General features: G+C 37.4%; 1 protein-coding gene across 9 annotated transcripts in view; it reads left to right on the plus strand.

Moving 5' to 3' along the window:
- Wac (WW domain containing adaptor with coiled-coil) overlaps positions 1 to 13138 on the plus strand; it is a 65677-nt gene extending 52539 nt beyond the window's left edge. For 8 of the 9 annotated variants that reach the window (XM_036187187.1, XM_036187192.1, XM_036187184.1 and 5 more), the window contains 7 exons: positions 2951 to 3196; positions 4275 to 4397; positions 5181 to 5329; positions 7393 to 7511; positions 9091 to 9277; positions 9626 to 9753; positions 12161 to 13138. In XM_036187187.1, coding sequence (XP_036043080.1) covers positions 2951 to 3196; positions 4275 to 4397; positions 5181 to 5329; positions 7393 to 7511; positions 9091 to 9277; positions 9626 to 9753; positions 12161 to 12230 — 1022 coding nt within the window. In that variant the 3' untranslated portion in view covers positions 12231 to 13138. The remainder of the gene's footprint in view (positions 1 to 2950; positions 3197 to 4274; positions 4398 to 5180; positions 5330 to 7392; positions 7512 to 9090; positions 9278 to 9625; positions 9754 to 12160) is intronic. The other variant, XM_036187185.1, reaches the window with a different exon arrangement.
- Positions 13139 to 15614: the final 2476 nt, after the last annotated feature.

Here is a 15614-nt window from a genome sequence, read left to right on the forward strand (position 1 = left end):
CAGATAGATTTCTTTTCCAGTTTAGATGTGGGTAAGTTCCTCCCTCTTCTGGCAAAAGTTAGAAATACAAGTCAACAATTTGCAAGTAAAAGCATAAAGGAAGGGGAGTTATTATTACCTCTCTTAATGGAAATGTCGTTTAAAAGTGGAGTGTGCCCTGCCTTGTATTACAATGTATATTACATAGCCTAAGCAGTTATGATAAGTAGTCTGTTAAATGTTAACACTCAGAAGCAAACTTTTGTTTTGTACCCCTTTTTTGTTTGTTTTTAAGACAGTTTTTCTCTGTGTAGCCTTGACTGTCCTGGAACTCACTTTATAAACCAGACTGGCCTTGAACTCAGATTTGCTCGCTCTGTTTCCTGAGTGCTGGCTTAAAGGGTTAAAGCCAGTTTTGCACTTTTCTTTCTTTGTTTTTTTCTTTTTTCTTGAGCTACTCTGGAATTTGTTTTATCCATCAGCCTGCCCTGAAACTCAGAGATGCCCTGCCTCTGCTTACTGGAATGAAGAAGGATGTTCTGTACTGGTGTACTACACTTCAATCTCCTCTTTATTTCTTTATGGCGATAAGTACTAGTGTTGGTTTTTTTTGTTTGTTTGTTTGTTTTTGGTTTTTTTTGCTGAGTTTTATTTATTTGGTGTAAGGGGCAACACTGCAGAATTTTTAAGTTCTGACATTTCAAAGCTCTTGATTAGCCTCAACAGTATCAAAACAAAACTGAAAACTTTTTGTACCTTTACCAACGTTACCCTGCCTTTCAAGGTGACAATCTCTAAAATGAAAGGAGAGGATAATGCCATAGGAATATAAGGACTGATTTAATAATTCATGCAATAACTAAAATAACATTGGTTTCTCTCTGAAGAAAGTAAAGGAGGAATGCTTTTAAGGGACAGTATCTTTTTTAAAGGTTACAAATTATAATTTGTACAAATAAATTTTAATGAATACAAGTTAGTATAAGTGTAACAGACTTTTAAAGTAAACCAGAGTAGGTGACAACAGATTCCTTAAAAAAATATCATTTCAATAATGTTTCTTTTATTTGTCTATGAACCCACACCAGCAAAGCTGGAAGCAAGTGATAGGCAGTCTGCTGAACCCAGAGTTTGAAAAAGTATTTAAGGACTTCTGAGCTGATAAATTCATTAGCATGTCCACAAGACATACTTTTGAAATCCATGCATTAGAAAGGTATTATTCCGGGTTGGGGATTTAGCTCAGTGGTAGAGCGCTTGTAGGCTCTGGGTTCAGTCCTCAGCTCTCGGGGGGGGGGGGGGGAGAAAGGTATTATTCCTAATTCTTTGACCATGGAGGTGAGGTTGTGAAAAGACTGATACCCAGCAAGCTTCGAGTAATTTTCCATTTCTCTAGGGCCGTGAAAGTTGCTTGTTTAGTTCCTAGAATTAAATACAGATGTTTAAGATCATGTTAGTTAACAGTGCAGTTTCTTGACTCTTCATACATGGATACATGGCTTCCTATGTGCAACCTTATCAATTATAATAAGTATATGATTTTAAGTGGGTATATAGACAAAGTGTTGCTTTAGCTAATGTTTATAGTCGATTGATTGATTTGATTGATTGATAGATATTTGAGACAGGGTTTCTCTGAGTAGCCCTGGCTGTCCTGGAACTCACTATGTAGACCAGGGTGACCTTGAATCCACCTGCCTTTGCCTCTCAAGTGCTGAGATTAAAGGTGTTTGCTACCTCTGCCCTGCTTGCTTACCTGTTTTGACCTAAAAGAATTGTGCTTAGTTAGTTGATTGTGTGTATGTGTACACACATACATGCACACTCACACATAAATATACGTGTGTGTGTGTGTGTGTGTGTGTGTGTCACAGTTTCTGTGAAGGCATATATTTCAGAGCAGCTGCCGGTCATTGTCAGGGAACCTAACCATTTCTGTGTGGGAGGCCCACTCCCACTTTTTCCCCAGGGTACTCTTGAGGGAGGAGTGAAAAATATTTAGATAGAAAATTAGAGAAGGAGAGAAACAGAAACACAGGACAGCCTTAGGAGAGCCTAGATATTCACCAGCCCCTCCCGTCTCTTCTGAAGGGCCCTTTTCTAGGAATGCCAATGGGCGGAGCAAAAGACCTCCCCTAGCTAAGTGCAGACCCTTCCAGTCACCTGGTAACCACACATGTGCTCAAGCAATCCTCTAATGCTGCCCTGCTGGGTAAAGCAAGCTCAGATCTCACTAGGAAACCTCTGTGGGCTCCCACAGGTCATAAAGGAAGTTTATCTTCACCTTTCTAGATATGAATTATAACTATGTATATTTCGTGGCTGAGTTTAGTCTCCTTCAGAATTGTTAAGTAAATGCTTCTGTTACTCTATAAGCATCTAGTATATTGTTAAGCTTAATATTTGCAAGTATGATGAGTCTTTTTCTGAGTTGGCCTATTTCTGTCTAGTTAATGAAATCTAGTGATTTTTATAAATTCTTTAAAACGTAAGGGTCTCATTAATGTTGCCCATGCTGGCATGGATCTTAGGATGTTTCTGCTTCATGTTCCTACCCAGCTAATTTTAAAGACACACACAATCACACAAGTTAAATTGGGTTGTTATCATTATTCGTCTGGCTGGTCATGTCTTGCCAGCTGTATTCTCATTCTTCAGGAATTGATAAAGTTTTCATATTTCCAATTTGTTAAATATAGCAGTGTGATTTTCAAGTCACACATAGAGATAATTGATCAGCTTTTAAAATTTAAGCAACTCAAATCTGTCATGTTCTAATTTCTCACTGATAAATAGGGATGCAAAATTATCTACCTTAGTATATTATAGTCAGACATCTATTTCCTGAGGATCAAATGTAGTTTGTGTTAGATGCATAGCACATGGAAGATGTTACTGTGATGCTGTTTATTTAGTTTCTGATATTGAGACTATTTTTTTTTTTTTGAGCCTTATCTCCTTTTTTTTTTAGAATCTGCTCCAGGAGACAAATCAGTATCACATTCTTGCACAACTCCTTCCACATCTTCAGCCTCTGGCCTGAACCCCACATCTGCACCTCCAACATCTGCTTCAACAGTACCTGTTTCTCCTGTTCCACAATCACCAATACCTCCGTTACTTCAGGACCCAAATCTTCTTAGACAGTTGCTTCCTGCTTTGCAAGCCACGCTACAGCTTAATAATTCTAATGTGGACATATCCAAAATAAATGAAGGTTAGTAGTCATAATAACAATTTTGACTATTATTATCTGCATTATACAAAGTTATTTACGAAATTCTCAATTCAGCCATGATTATTGGTGTTTCTCCTTTCAAATTCATTTGGGGTTTGCTACTTTGGGATTGATACCTCTAATGCCCTTGGTTGTATGATTGAGTTAGCAGTGTTTGTGTATATCTTTCAAGTCTGTTAATAGGAAGATCTTAGAAATTCTAAGAGAGGGGTAGATGCTAGGTGAAAGTGCTCGTGTTGGTTTTTATTAGTGTTTGTGTTTTGTTTGTTTAATCACATTCATTTTAATCTGATTTTTCATTTTCTAAAGTATTTGGACCATCTCCTCATAGAAGTCTGAGCAAAAATGGAACTAGTTTAAATTTGAAACTATTAAAATTCAGATGTTTCATCATAAAAATGCAAATAAATTTAGTCTCTTCGTGCATTTTCTCTTAACAGTAGTGTTAAATGATTTATATTCACTCAAATGGTAGAGCAGTCTCAAACTGGTTGGTTTTCTTGTTACTCTCTACTTCTTGGTGTTTTTATTTTATTCTGCGAGATACCTGTAACTCTTCAGTTTTGCAGATAAATACTTTATATAAACAGTCTGAAATCATGTAAAACAGTCTGTAAAAAGCATTCTTGGGCATCAAAAGTACATGGTATTCCTAAGGACTAGTTGTTTTGGTATTTAAAACATGGTGAGTATTGTTATATAGGGCTTGGTTGGTCAGCTTGTTGAAAAAAAGCAGTCATGTGAAATAGCAACCATCTCTTCAATTGATTGCCAATAATGTACTAAGTACTAACTTGCGTTGGCTCTTACTGTTCTTGACAGTATTACTAGAATTGAGGATATTATTGGCTTACCTTTATTGTGAACCTATTCTCTTCTGATCATTTCAAGATTTGATGCCCATTATGTTACTGTGTGTGCCAAGCTTTCATTTTGAACATTTTATGAAACCAATTTGTCTTTTTTACTATTGCTATTTGTTATCTATAAGTTTCACATTGTTACTAATAATGCCAAATAGACTTCTTTATTTTGATTGGATTTTGAATGTTTTAAGTTCTTACAGCAGCTGTAACACAAGCTTCCCTGCAGTCTATCATCCACAAGTTCCTTACTGCTGGACCATCTGCTTTCAACATCACCTCTCTGATTTCTCAAGCTGCCCAGCTCTCTACACAAGGTATTCTTTCTTTCTCTTAAGTTATTTATAAGATTGTCTTTCTTTTGTATTGTTCTGAAATTAAGGGAAAGGTTTTTAGTTTGAGAAAATATTACCTATAATAGTGATTTTGTTTGACTTTTAGTATTGTTATGCTCTTGGATATGTTTATTTCCTTCATTTTATACTTTGGTATTCATCTGACTAGATCAGTGTATTTGTAATACGTCATATATTTTAATCAGAATATAAATTATTGATAAGGCCTTTTATTTAATGCCAAAAGTAAACTATACTATACCCTCAGTCAATTCTAAAATATCTCACACACTTGAGGACTTGGAAGTTTGCCTTGGGTTGTTGATAAGTTTTTGACTAGAGGATGCAGAAATAACTTTTGCTTTTGAGTTGGTTTGTGTCTCTTCCTCAAACTATGCTTAAGAGGAGATGCAGCAGCACTAAGTTTGTCAGAAAGTCCACAAAGAAAACAGCGTGTTGAGCAACAGAAGTTTAATGGTAGAAGTCCATTTGGCTAACACGCATGAGGCAAGTGACTATAGGCAAATCCTGAGCCTAAGTGGAGAATAAATAAGAACTAAGGAGGATGAGGCAGCTGCTGTGTGAGAATAGGTTCCCGCCTAGCTTTGCAGTATCAGGAAGGAAATTTGATTTCACTATAGGCCTTGTTCTGATAAGATTCATCTGTGTATCTTTGCAATGTGCAGAAAAACAGCGAACCTCACTACATATACAAAAAAAGTTGTTTGGGGGTGATTTAAACTTAATTGCTTCATTCTTTCACAGCCCAGCCATCTAATCAGTCTCCAATGTCTCTAACGTCTGATGCTTCATCCCCAAGATCCTATGTGTCTCCAAGAATAAGCACACCTCAAACTAACACAGTCCCTATCAAACCCTTGATTAGTACTCCACCTGTTTCCTCACAGCCAAAGGTATGTCACCTTTGTGGGATTATGGGAAGGCTGACTCAGAGAAATGGTAGTGTTTTAGAAAATAGGTTTCAGGAAGTGTCCTTTGAGAACAAGGTAGTGGTGGAATGAGTGGCTAGTAGGTGACATTAGATGGGTCAGTGTAGATGAGCAGACTTGAGTCTCAACTTCTATATACTGTGTAATTTTGCCTGATGATTTTGGTGATTGTGACATGGAATTCTGGATAAGCAGGGTATCAGCCATGGGTTGTTGTTGGGTTTTATTTTCTCTTAAATGTTCCTTTTAAATGTGAACCACCTTCTCATAAGAATTTGATGTTTTTTAGTTTTTGCCTAAGAATAACATGCTGTTTGCTTCACTTAGTAAAATTAAATTTTTGTGTGAATCTAGTTTTTGTAGTAGAGTTATAATTAAAAATGAAGGTCCTTCTGAATACAGAGAGCATTTTTCTAAGCATCACTCACTGTGTTTAGGTACAGAAACCACAGTTGTAAAATATAACTGGAATGTAGACTAATTTTGGCACCTATCACATATTTGCATCTTGACCACAATTCATAAGTCAATGCCAGTTGTTCTGACTCTGTCTTTATATGTGTGTGTGTGTGTGTATAGGTTTGTGTACACACACAATTTTTCTGCACCTAATTTCTGTCTTTCAGTTGAACTTAGATTATGGGTAATGCTAGCCTCTTTTTTTTAAAGAACAATTCAGCAAAATAAAATAAAATTCCAGTTTATTGTTCCGACATTGTTTCACACATACATCAACCAGACCAAAGAAATAAATAAACAGTAACTTCGTAGACAAAGGAAGAAACCGGGCAGTGGTGGCACATGCACTCGGGAGGCAGAGCCAGGCAGATCTCTGTGAGTTCGAGGCCAGCCTGGTCTACAGAGCTAGTCCAGGACAGGCTTCAAAGCTACAGTGAAACCCTGTCTCAAAAAACCAAAAAATAAAAATTTAAAAAAAGAAAGAAAGAAAGAAGATAAAAGAAACCTTTTATCTTTAGCCTTTTAAACCATCTCATACAAACCAACTATTTAATATAGTGCCGCTAGATACATACACAAAAAAGTTGCTAAGACTAGCCATTTTGATCTGGGAATCCTGCCCCTGCCTTTTGAGTGCTGGTTTTCTAGGCTGGCTGGCATTTACATAAGTTCTGGGGCTCTCAGTCCCGTCTTTTGTTTATATAGTGAGGGCTTTCTTCACTGAGTCATCTCTGCTTTGGTATCCTGTGGGTTAGTGAGGGTTAGAGCTTGCTGACTGGAGAAGTTGTGGGCTTGTGTTTTTGTTGTTCTTCGTGTTTAATGATAAAGGGAAGAAGTTTTCAGAGAATTATTAAAACTTCATTTTCTTTGACTATGACATGAATATATACTTGCAAACACACATTGATTAGTTGAAATCAGACAGAGTATCTGTGTTCCAGTAATATAATGTCTAAAAGAGCAATGCTAGATTATATTAGAAAACTGTTGAATAATAGTTTTTCCTGTTGGTGTTAGTAATTTGCTTTGGTAATTTTTACTGTAGGGTTGTTTTTTTTTTTTGAGCTGAGGATCGAACTTAGGGCCTTGCACTTGCTAGGCAAGCACTCTACCACTGAGCTAAATCCCCAACCCAGGGTGTTTTATAAAACAGTTCAAATTTTAATTTTGGAGACTGACTGATGACTATGTTGTTAAAGAGTTATTACTGAAGAGACGGGAGTTGAGATCCCACTACTCAGTATGAGTGGCTCACAGATATCTAGAACTAGCTCCAAGGAATCTAGTACCCATTTCTTACCTACATGGGCAAGCACGCACACAAAATAAAGCACCTTTAATTCATCTTTGTGAAAACAGCTAATTTTAAGCTTATTGATTAGATATGTGGGTAAATATATAACTAAAAACCAAACATCACCACCAATATTAGTGTAATGAAACAAAATTATGACAACTTTGTTAACTATTGTAGAATTTCATTGGTATTAGAATTTTTTTGCTTACCTAAATTTCTTGCTATTTGCCTGTGTGGATAAAAGCCTGACTTACCAATTTCGACATTTTAGGTTAGTACTCCAGTAGTTAAGCAAGGGCCAGTGTCACAGTCGGCCACACAGCAGCCTGTAACTGCTGACAAGCAGCAGGGTCACGAGCCTGTCTCTCCTCGAAGTCTTCAGCGCTTAAGGTAAGTTGATGTGTTGAGACTTTTTTTCCTTTTAATATGGCGTCCTGTGTTGTTTGAGTAGGATGTGCATGATAGAACGTCATCACGGAAGAAGTTATTAACAGATCCATGGGTGGCTTTACAGAACCAGTCACAGTTTACAAAAACTACAACAGTTATGACTGGAGTATCTGTAGAACCTTTAAAATTGAGCTAGACAGAACTAAAATATGTGATGCTTATACTAGGAAAGCACATGGCTTCATGTTTGGTGCTATATTTGCTTTTTAACCTACTCAGGTTTTGAAGTAAAAACAAAAGCTCTCACCTCTGAAGTTGTGTGTTGCATTTTCCTAATATCTTTAGATCTGACCTTTCTTATACAGATCACCTTTAATATTATTATAGGGTTGTGTTGCATTTGCTCTTCTCTGCATTGATTATAATACAGTTTCAAAGGCCACTTTTTTGGTTTTGGTTTTTTGAGACAGTTTCTCTGTGTAACAGCCCTGGCTGTCTTGGAATTCACTCTGTAGACCAGGCTGTCCTTGAACTCACAGAGATCTACCCACCTCTGCCTCCTAAGTGCTGGGAGGAAAAAGGTGTGCACCACCATTGCCCAGCTTCGACTGTTTTTGTATTTTTTTCAAAACAAGCATTTAAGAATTTACACATCCAAATGAGACCTGTTCCCTTCAATATAATCACCTTTGGAAGCTGGCTACTTCAGCAATCTTCCCATTGTTCAGAGAGTTTTGGGAAACTTTTAAATATCCTTAGAGGATGCAGTATTATTAAATATATCCTCAGTAATGAAAACTCTTCATCCTTTGGGAATTTACTTTTTGGGAATAACTGGAATTCATTCAGCACCAAGTCTGTTGCAGCTAGTAGGAAATCAACTTGAGCAACTGAAATTTTGGTTATCACCACCATGTGTCCCCACCCCTGGCCATTCAGTTTTAAAGGAAGACAACTAATCTTAGGGTCTCATTTTTATCAGTATGCTCACTCAGAGTTCTCCATTGAAATGCCTGTGTTTTGCGTGATTATATTTCACCCTCTGATTCAAGCATATTTTGATATTGAACATACACATACCTCTCTTTAATTAGATGTTTCTGAAATAAAGTATTCACATGTGCCTTGCATTTGTGACTGTTAAAAGTTTGACCCTTGCTTTATGTTTTGTTGTACCTGAAGTCAACTGTTTGTTGCCGTTCTGCAGTTTCAATTTTACATTTGATATAAACAGGAATTAATGGTCCAAAGACTATTCTCTTAATATGTTTTGAATCAGTAATTCTATTTGCTAATTTTTTAAAAATTGTAAGAATTTGGGTTGGGGGGGGGTTCGAGACAGGGTTTCTCTGTGTAGATTTGCGCCTTTCCTAGATAGAACTCTCTTTGGAAACCAGGCTGGCCTCTAACTCACAGAGATCCGCCTGCCTCTGCCTCCCGAGTGTTGGGATTAAAGGCATGTGCCACCACCACCACTGGACAAATCTGGATATTTTAAAAAATTAATACACATTGTTTTCTGGTATTATCTAGAAATTACTTTGAAGCCTGCTAGGCATTCAGTTGTTTTCTCTTGCAGCAGCCAGAGAAGTCCATCACCTGGCCCAAATCATACTTCCAGTAGTAATGCATCAAATGCAACAATTGTACCACAGAATCCATCTGCCCGGCCTGCGTGTTCATTAACACCTACGCTAGCAGCACACTTCAATGATAATCTGATAAAACACGTTCAAGGGTGGCCTGCAGACCACGCAGAGAAACAGGTATGTCTGTCCCCTTACCTCTCATCCTTTCTCTTCTTTCTTTTCTGTTTTTCCACTTTTTTTCTTCTGTGTGATGCTGGTCTGAAATTTGCTGTGTAAACACAAAGCTGGCTTGGAACGTACTATCACTTCCTCAGGTAGAGTGCTGGAGGACAGGTCTGGACTAAACCTTAACGAATCTGACTGAAACTGTGTACTTTTAAGAACTCTGAAGGCAAAGCTAAAACACTTTGGGCTGTTACAGAAACTTTTGTGCTTTTGTATGCAAAGTTTCATTCTGTACTTTTAGTTTTTACATTCTTTTGTGTAAGTTCATATTTTATGTGAGCTTCATTTGTTTAACTACAGGCATCGAGATTGCGGGAAGAAGCCCATAATATGGGAAGTGTTCATATGTCAGAAATATGTACTGAATTAAAAAATTTGAGATCTCTAGTTCGAGTATGTGAAATTCAAGCAACCTTGCGAGAGCAGAGGTAAGTTATTCACTGGTGTATATGCATTTGTGTTTGTGTTTTTCCTTACGTGTAATCCCCTGCAACAGTTGTACTTTAGTTTTGAATGAAGGAGCTTAATATGCATATTACAAACAAAAGTAAAAGAAGAGTGCATCAGATAATATTGATAAGAAAAGAACAGATCAGATGATGTGTTCCTGGTTGAGTTATTTTTTCAGGCAAAGCACTGTTCAGACCCTGGATAAGCTTCTGCCTTCCATTCCTCCACATACATTTCGCCCCTATTGGAAAAACAATAAGTCACCTGCATTCGGGATGAATACCTACTAACTGTTCTTTAACTGGTTTCCTTTTTCTTGGGCACGGGGTTGGGAATTGGCCTGCCTCATGAAAGGGAAGACTCAGACACTTGAAATAAACTTGTTGATAGTTAAAACAGCACACAACAACCAATATAACGTTTGTTACACACACACACACACACACACACACACACACACACACACACACACACACGTGTACCAGAGGCCGACTTCTGGTGTCTTCTCAGTTGCTTGCCACCTTGTATTATTGAGGCAGGGTCTAGCTGGCCAGCAAACCCAGAGATCCTCTCGTCTATGCATCTGCAATACTGGGATCACAGAGCCATGCTGTCTGTCATACCTGGCTTTGGAACATTCACTCAGGGAATACAGACTCAGTCTCAATTTGTACAGCAAGTGCTTCCTTGACGGAACCATTTTTCCAGCCCCTGAAATAGTTGTCCTTGCAAGAATTATGGATAATGTTTTTCTCCTGCCTGTCCGTATCTCTTGGAAATATATTTTAAGACCACTATTAGATGCTGACAGCTGGTTAGTAGCAAACCCCTAAATGTAATGCCTTCATTGGTACCTGGGCAGTATTAGTTTTGTTCATAGCTTTTCCAGTTACAACAGTAGAGTTAGCATGGCTTTTCATTTACCTGCTACTCAGTTTCCTAGGAAGAAAATTCACTCTTTCTAAACCTTAGCAACTTGAGTTACTGATTTTTTTTTCTATTTTTTATTTATTTATTTTTTTTACTTCGTTTAGCTTCACCTTTTTACTTATTTAAGGAAGTGCTTTGTGACTTGTCAATGTCATGCTGGGGGTTTCAGGATCTGTATGTGTAATGGGACGACCAACATCACAGCCTGTGTTGGGGTATTACTTAGTAAATGATGGTTTGTTGAATACAGCCATTGCAATACCATAAAGGTCAATCTGATAAGAAAAGGACTAAGTGATTAATAGTTGGGACTACGTGTAGCTTCTTTATACTGTACAAGATGATGTACCTTTAGGCAGGGCAGTCAGGAAAGACATGAGACTCATTTAGCTAAGAACAGAACAGTTTAAACTGGGAAATTGTTCATTGAGCTTTTCGAATTTCAGATGACCATAGAAGGCCTGAGTGACTGATTGAGAGTTGCTTGTCTAAGGCAAAGGTGTCCTTGTTGGTGTCAGTCTCTAACCCTAGAAAGGACATTAGTGGAAGTATTGCACCCTTGTCTATTTTAGGAAGGGGAAGTTCATCTGGTTTTAGGGAATGGGACATGGGAATTCCATGAGTCAAATTGAGATCTTCATGATCTGGAATTGCATCATATTCTAGAAGTCTTTTTATAATTTAGTCTGCCTGCTGAGTGCTGTGGTGCCTTGGCTTCCCACTAACTCATAGGTCTCTTTATTTGGGGTTTTCATCTTAGGTTTGTAACTCTGTACTTCTTGGTTTATAACGGTGCTTCACAAGGATCCATTACTTTAAAAATGAAATGCTGATGGCAGCTAATTAGATATGCCCCTCTTAATGTCAGTTAAAATCTTAGATTGATATTTATATATTTTTAGATCCTTTGTAGCTAAAGACAATGTTATATTGTCTAGCCAAGTTGTGGTGTTTCCTAAATCTTAGTGGTGTTTTCTTTTTTTGAGCTGAGGATCGAACCCAGGGCCTTGTGCTTGCTAGGCAAGCGCTCTCCCAGAGCTAAATCCCCAACCCTCGAAATCATAGTATTTTCTCCTGTGCTTATTCTGTTTATCTGACATTTCACATAGATAACATTAGGTAGCATAGGTATATTTCATACACGTGCAACTTTGAAATGACAGATTTTATTTGGCATAAGTTTTATCTACGTCTGTAGTAATTAAATTGTAGTTTATTGGATTCTTGTCTGTTTAATTCTAATCTGAACAATATTATGAGCAAGAAATGCAATATAGCTTTATCTCATAGTTATTACCTACCTTTTTAATGCTTATACTACATATAAATTTTAAATCATTCTGTATATTTGAAAGAAATGTTGAACATTGCTAGGAAATTAAGAAAATTTCCAGCTTTTATATTTTCACAGTTTTTTGTGACATACAGATCTTAATATCTGCTCTTATTTTTCAGGATACTGTTTTTGAGACAACAAATTAAGGAACTCGAAAAGCTAAAAAATCAGAATTCCTTTATGGTTTGAAGATGTGAATAATGGCACATGGAATGCTACAGGAACTGTAAATCTATTGCCCAGTCATAACATTTTGAGCTGCATTTAAGTAGACTGTGGACCGTTAAGCTGGGCAAATGAAATGACAAGGGGACGGGGGTCTGTGAGAGTCAATTCAGGGGACAGATACAAGATTGATTTGTAAAACCCTTGAAATGTAGATTTCTTGTAGATGTATCTTCACGTTGTAAATATGTTTTGTAGAGTGAAGCCATGGGAAGCCATGTGTAACAGAGCTTAGACATCCGAAACTAATCAATGCTGAGGTGGCTAAATACCTAGCCTTTTACATGGAAACCTGTCTGCAAAATTAGCTTTTTTAAAAAAAGAAAAAAATTTGGGGGGTTAATTTATCATTCAGAAATCTTGCATTTTCCCAAATCCAGTGCAAGCGCCAGGCGATCTGTGTCTAAGGACACAGTTTTGAGCAGTGTACAGATATCATGAGACAGCTGTCCCGCACTTGCACCTGATCGAGAGCAGTGCTGCTCCATTTGTTTGCAAAGAAATGTTTTCATTTCCTGTATGTTCCATTCCCTCGGAAGTCCTGGGCCTGATTTTATCCATTTTTTTAAGGTGCCCCTTCTCCTTTCTTGGGCACTGTTGCTGTGGCACTTTTCTAGAACCTTCTCATTCCTGTGTACAGTAGCTGGGAGTTGCAGTGATGGAGCATAACCCACATGTTTGTATAAATTATTGAAATGCATTTGCACCCTGTAAGAATGGACTTCGAAGTCCTGCTGGGCAAGTGTGCTGAGAGTTCACTGACTGCTCAAGTGTAAGGATGTGGCCCCAATGGACGTGGTTGTGGGAGGGAAGAGGAAACAGAGCTAGTCAGATGTGAATTGTATCTGTTGTAATAAACATGTTTAAACAAATGCATTTTGTTACTTTCTTTTCCTTCGGTCAGTGCATATTAGAAATTGAACTACATGGGGATTCTTTATCAAAACTATTCTTGTTGAATATTTATATCTTATTACAGTAATTCCTTAAAGGGAGGTTTTGTTTAAAGCATATTAACAATAAATTGTGCAACAGATATTTAATGAATGTGAAATTCAACAAGAATGATGAAGTCACTTCCCAAGTGGTATCATTTGTTCAACCTGGTTTTCCTGTCTTGCTATTATGACACTTCATTTTGAAGGATGTTTGTGTTGTAGCTAACTGTTCAAGTCTGGTGCTGACTGCTTTTTCTTAGCCATCACAAAATGCTCAGTTTGTGTAATCAGAGTTTCCTGCTGTTACACAGAAATGGTGGGAAAGCTCAGCTTTGTATATTGTTTCCTAAAGTATATTAAAATAAAAAAAGAAACTATTGCTACTATAAAACTACCTTGCCTTTTTTTCCCCTCTGTGCTTAAAAATATTAGTCACATGGCCTTAGCATGACACTGCCAGTGTTGTACCAAATCATAGGAGTTTTGAATGGAGAAAAGTCTTTTAACCTTAAAATTGTAACTTCTGGCTTAAGAGGGTTTTTTGGTTTGGTTTGGTTTGGTTTGGCCATTGCCATTGTTGGGGCAAATGTGTGCTTCCAGATTTACCATCACCAAGGGCTGAGTTTTGCTTTGGTCCAGAATCAGTGTTAACTTTCTGAAATACTGAATTCTAAAAATTACTTTTGTGTTTTAACTATATTTATTTAATTGTATTTAAGCTACAGAAGGTAACATTGAAACTTTCTCTAACTTTAATCAACAAGTCTTAAATCATAGTATTGGTGTATTCTGGTTTTGGGTGTGATAGAGAGGAGGAATAGCCTTACCCTGGAAGCTGACTTCCTCCTGTTTTTTACAAGTACTTTTTAAACGTCAAGAAAAGAAATGTCAGGAGTTATGACGAAATGTTTATACCTGTGGAGTTTTTACCATGTGCTGCACTGTCCTCACATGTGTAAATGGAGTCCTGAAGCCTGTGTTAAGCTAAAACCCAGGCTCTGCCTTTTTCAGCAAATGGCTACAGATTTGTAGTGGAAGAGATGACCATTTTGTGGTGAGGTGCAGCTTGACTTGTGTGATGCATAGTTAATTTTTGTGGTCAGTACTCACTCCATTTATGTTGTGTCACTCTATTCCTGTTGGTTTTAATATTTATAGCCTTAAGTAGATTAGTTAAATATATTATAAAAATGCTTAATTTGAAATTTTCTTGTGGAAATACTTGGTAATTGATCCAGTTGCATTTTTATGGTTTTTGCACTTTAATACACATGCTGTGTCTGGCTCCGAACCCCCTGAGGTGATTAAGGCATATCTGTTAGAGCAGGTACAGTATCCAGGGTTATCTTTAGTTGCCATGAATTTGAACGTGTAACCTAATTTAAATTTGAAAAATAGAAATTCTAGATAACTCTAGAAAACCTTAATCCCCCTCTCTCCCATTTAAAAAGTAAATATTTGAACGTTGTAACTACTGTTACCACGTGTATGGTGATACATCTATTAGAAAATTATCCTCTAAAGAGAACTGGCATCTCTGTTTAGTCTTGTCTTGGTTTCAAATCTTGGGGCTGTAAATTTAAAAAAATGTAAGCACACAATACTCCATACTCAAGGGTTTTTTTTGTTTGTTTGTTTTTTGTTTTTTGTTTTTTGTTTTTTTTTTCAGGAGGAGGGGCAAGGGGCCCCTAAATGGGCAGCTTTATGTTTGTTTCATTCTTGTTTGTAAAATAATTTAGGGAGGAGGGGCTTAAAAACTTGCAAGTGAGATTGCTTTTCCTATTTCATGTTCTGTCTATAAACACTTTAGCTCTAAGGGAAAACTTTAAAGGGGAACATGCAGGAGAGATCATTTATTCTGCCTACCAGAGTCTTGAAGTTCCTGCTTCAAGCTACTGTAATTAGGTGCTGGGTTTAAATATCCAGAGTTCTTTTCAACACCTGTAAATATGCCTATATTCTTGTATTTGTACAGAAGTGTACAAAATGATAAAAGTAATAAAAAATGTTTTGACTCTTGTGCAATTGTTTCAGAAATGTGTGAAAACAATCTTTTGTTTTTTCAAGACAAGGTTTAGTAGCTTTGCGCCTTTTTCCTGGAACTCACTTGGTAGCCCAGGCTAGCCTCGAACTCACAGATCCGCCTGGGGTCTGCCTGGGTGCTGGGATTAAAGGCATGCACCACCACTGCCCCGCGTGAAGACAATCTTAAGGGCAAAATAGTTTTTTTTTTAAAAGATTTATTATGTATACAGCATGTATGACTGCAGGTCAGAAGAAGGCACCAGATCTTACAGATGGTTGTAAGCTACCACGTGGTTGCTGGGAATTGAACTCAGGACCTCTGGAAAAGCAGTGAGTGCTCTTAACCTCTGAGCCATCTCTCCAGCCCCAAAATAGTGTGTTTTAA

This window comes from Onychomys torridus, chromosome 5 (genome assembly GCF_903995425.1).
Source record: "Onychomys torridus chromosome 5, mOncTor1.1, whole genome shotgun sequence".
Taxonomy (NCBI): domain Eukaryota; kingdom Metazoa; phylum Chordata; class Mammalia; order Rodentia; family Cricetidae; genus Onychomys; species Onychomys torridus.